Source organism: Octodon degus, unplaced genomic scaffold (genome assembly GCF_000260255.1).
Source record: "Octodon degus isolate 3935 unplaced genomic scaffold, OctDeg1.0 scaffold00123, whole genome shotgun sequence".
Taxonomy (NCBI): domain Eukaryota; kingdom Metazoa; phylum Chordata; class Mammalia; order Rodentia; family Octodontidae; genus Octodon; species Octodon degus.
Window position 1 is genome coordinate 1088294 of NW_004524699.1, and position 2407 is coordinate 1090700.

General features: G+C 61.5%; 1 protein-coding gene across 3 annotated transcripts in view; it reads right to left on the reverse strand.

The window, feature by feature from the left end:
* Positions 1–61: 61 nt before the first annotated feature.
* Ccdc183 (coiled-coil domain containing 183) overlaps positions 62–2407 on the reverse strand; it is an 8043-nt gene continuing 5697 nt past the window's right edge. For 2 of the 3 annotated variants that reach the window (XM_023700354.1, XM_004640397.2), the window contains 6 exons: positions 2397–2407; positions 1540–1700; positions 1094–1262; positions 901–1011; positions 726–822; positions 62–236 (listed from right to left, as the gene is read on the reverse strand). The exon at positions 2397–2407 is cut by the window's right edge and continues 1 nt beyond it. In XM_023700354.1, coding sequence (XP_023556122.1) covers positions 118–236; positions 726–822; positions 901–1011; positions 1094–1262; positions 1540–1700; positions 2397–2407 — 668 coding nt within the window. In that variant the 3' untranslated portion in view covers positions 62–117. The remainder of the gene's footprint in view (positions 237–725; positions 823–900; positions 1012–1093; positions 1263–1539; positions 1701–2396) is intronic. The other variant, XM_023700355.1, reaches the window with a different exon arrangement.

Genomic DNA, 2407 nt, shown 5'->3' on the forward strand with positions numbered 1-2407 from the left:
CCCGCGGCCCCGCCCTCCGCAGGCCCGCCCACGCGCGTCTGGCCGCCGGCCGGCGCTCCGGCTCACGCACCCGCAGTCGCGGAAAGTGTTTATTTGTGAACTAAAGCGCGGGCGGGGTTACTTCTTTTTCTTCTTGGGCCCCTTGAGTTTCCCCTCGATCAGCCACTGGGCCTGCTCCTTGATCTCCGCCCGCGACGGGATGTAGCTGTGGTCCATGTCCGCAAACTGGAAGCTTTCTGCGCGAGTGTGGCAGGTTCGCGGTGGCCCCCCGGCTTCCGCGCCCGGCTGCCTCCCATCGCGTCTGGCCCGTCTTTACACGCGCAGAGGTCCCGGGAGCCCGTCTAGCGACGAGTCCCCGCTCCAGGTCCCCAGGGCCAGGGGCCGGGCCACCTGGGCGCCGTCCACACTGGCCAGTCTTGGGCTGTAGCGCTCTGCTTTGCTGCAGAAGCCCCCAAAGGCTCTGGCTTGGCCGCCCAGCGACTCCTGTCATGTGTGCTCCCTCCTCTCAGGATAATTAAGTTTGAGATCGTTTCCATGGGGTTAACTTCGTGTGTCATCAGAAAGTCACCTGATTGAAACCCTTCTGGGTCTCTGTGGCTCTCACTGCCCCTCCAGGACGGCCTGAGATGGCGTGCGCGTTGTGTCCTCCCCCCCGCCCATAGCTCAGACCTGTGGCTGGCTCTGATTGTGGTCCCGTGTCCCCTCCCTATGGCTGGCGGCCTCACCTATCATGTCCTCCTCCAAATCCTCAAAGCTGATCCTGGTGTTGTACTTCTCCTTTAGCATGGAGGACTCCAGAGCGTCTCTCACCTTGGGGCTGACCTGCAGGGCCGTGTCCCCATCAGCTCAGAGGGGACCTGAGCTGTGTTGGTGCGCCCCCCCCCCCCAGCCCAAGGCTACCTCCTCCATTCTGGACAGTGCCTGCACACGGTCAGCCAGGTAAGTGAGCTTCCTCTCGCAGTAGGCCAGCTTGCCATGCACATCCAGTGCGTCAGAGGGCGCTGCTTCTTTCTGCAGGCCGAGGGCGCAGTCTGGTCTCCGCTCTGGTTCAGCCCAGGGGCTCTGCACCGGCTCCTCCCCGCTCAGTCAGTACCTGGCTGGCAGGCAAGGCGACACCGATGAGCCGGATGTAGAGGTTGTCTATGCCTGTCTGGATGGTCAGCAGCAGCTGCTGGCTTTTGGTCACGTTACTGTGGGCCAGCTGGAGCTTTGCCTCTTCCTCTTTCAGCATGTTGTTCATCTTTTCTTCAATGGACTTAAAGCTGTGAAGGATGAGGGGACACAGGGACCAAGGTGGCACAGCCCCCAGGCCCATGGAAGGCGAGCAGGCTAGGTCTTGGGCTGGGTGCTCTGCTGACTGCAGAGGCTGCAGTGCAGGTGCAGGTGCAGGTGCAGGTGCAGGTGCAGGTGCAGGTGCAGGTGCAGGTGCAAGTGGGCGGGTCCCCTGGCTCCTGCACACACACACACCTGTGGTGGAAGTGAGCGCACAGATGGTGCCTGTGGGGTGCCCAAGTGGCTGGCACCCTGGAAGCTGCGTACCTGACAGAGCGGGGCACCTGGCGGAATTTGAGCAGTGCCTCTTCCAGCTGCAGCTTCTTTGTCAGGGCCTCCAGCTGTGCCTTCCGGGCCACACGGTCTGCCATCTGCAGCTTCAGGTTGTCCTGGGTGTTCCTCTGGGCCAGGAAACGGCCAGCAATGTCCTAGGCAGCCCAGGGTGGAGACGAGCAGATGTGGGCTCAGAAGGCGGGGCCAGGGCCGGTGTGGGCTCTCGTACTGGGGGCTCAGGTATGCTGATGCTGCCCAGCACTGTGGGTTGGGAGGGCCCAACCACAGGGCCTTTTTTTCTCCCCTGTAGTACTGGGGAGTGAACTCAGGGCCTCCACACTGACATATACCCAGTGCTTTATTTCTTATTTTGACACAAGGACTTGCTAAATTGCCCAGGTTGGCCTCAAACTTGTGATCTTCCTGCCTCAGCCTCCCATAGTGCTGGGATCAAAGGTGTGACCAGCACAGCTAGTAGGGCAATGCTTCATGTGTGTCACCATTTGTGACCTGATGGGCACAGCATAAAAATGCCATCTGCTGCCAAGGAGACTATCACCAGAGTCACCTGACCCCGGACAAACAAGCTCCAGTCAGGGCCTAGGATGGGAGCTTAGAGCGCAACTAACAATAATCCTGTGTGAGCACAGAGGAAAAGGGGGCTGTCGGGAGGCAGCTGCTGGAGATGGCTGCTGGCTTGGGCGGGGTGGGCTCGCAGGTAGAGGCGACACCCTGAGCCTTCGGCTCCTCAGGTCCGGCGCTCCTCCCAGGTCCGGTGGCAGCCTGTCCAGATGCACTGGAGGAGCCGAGCTTCCAGCGTCCCCTTTGTCCCTGCCCTCCCCATGCCTCACCCAGAGGTGGG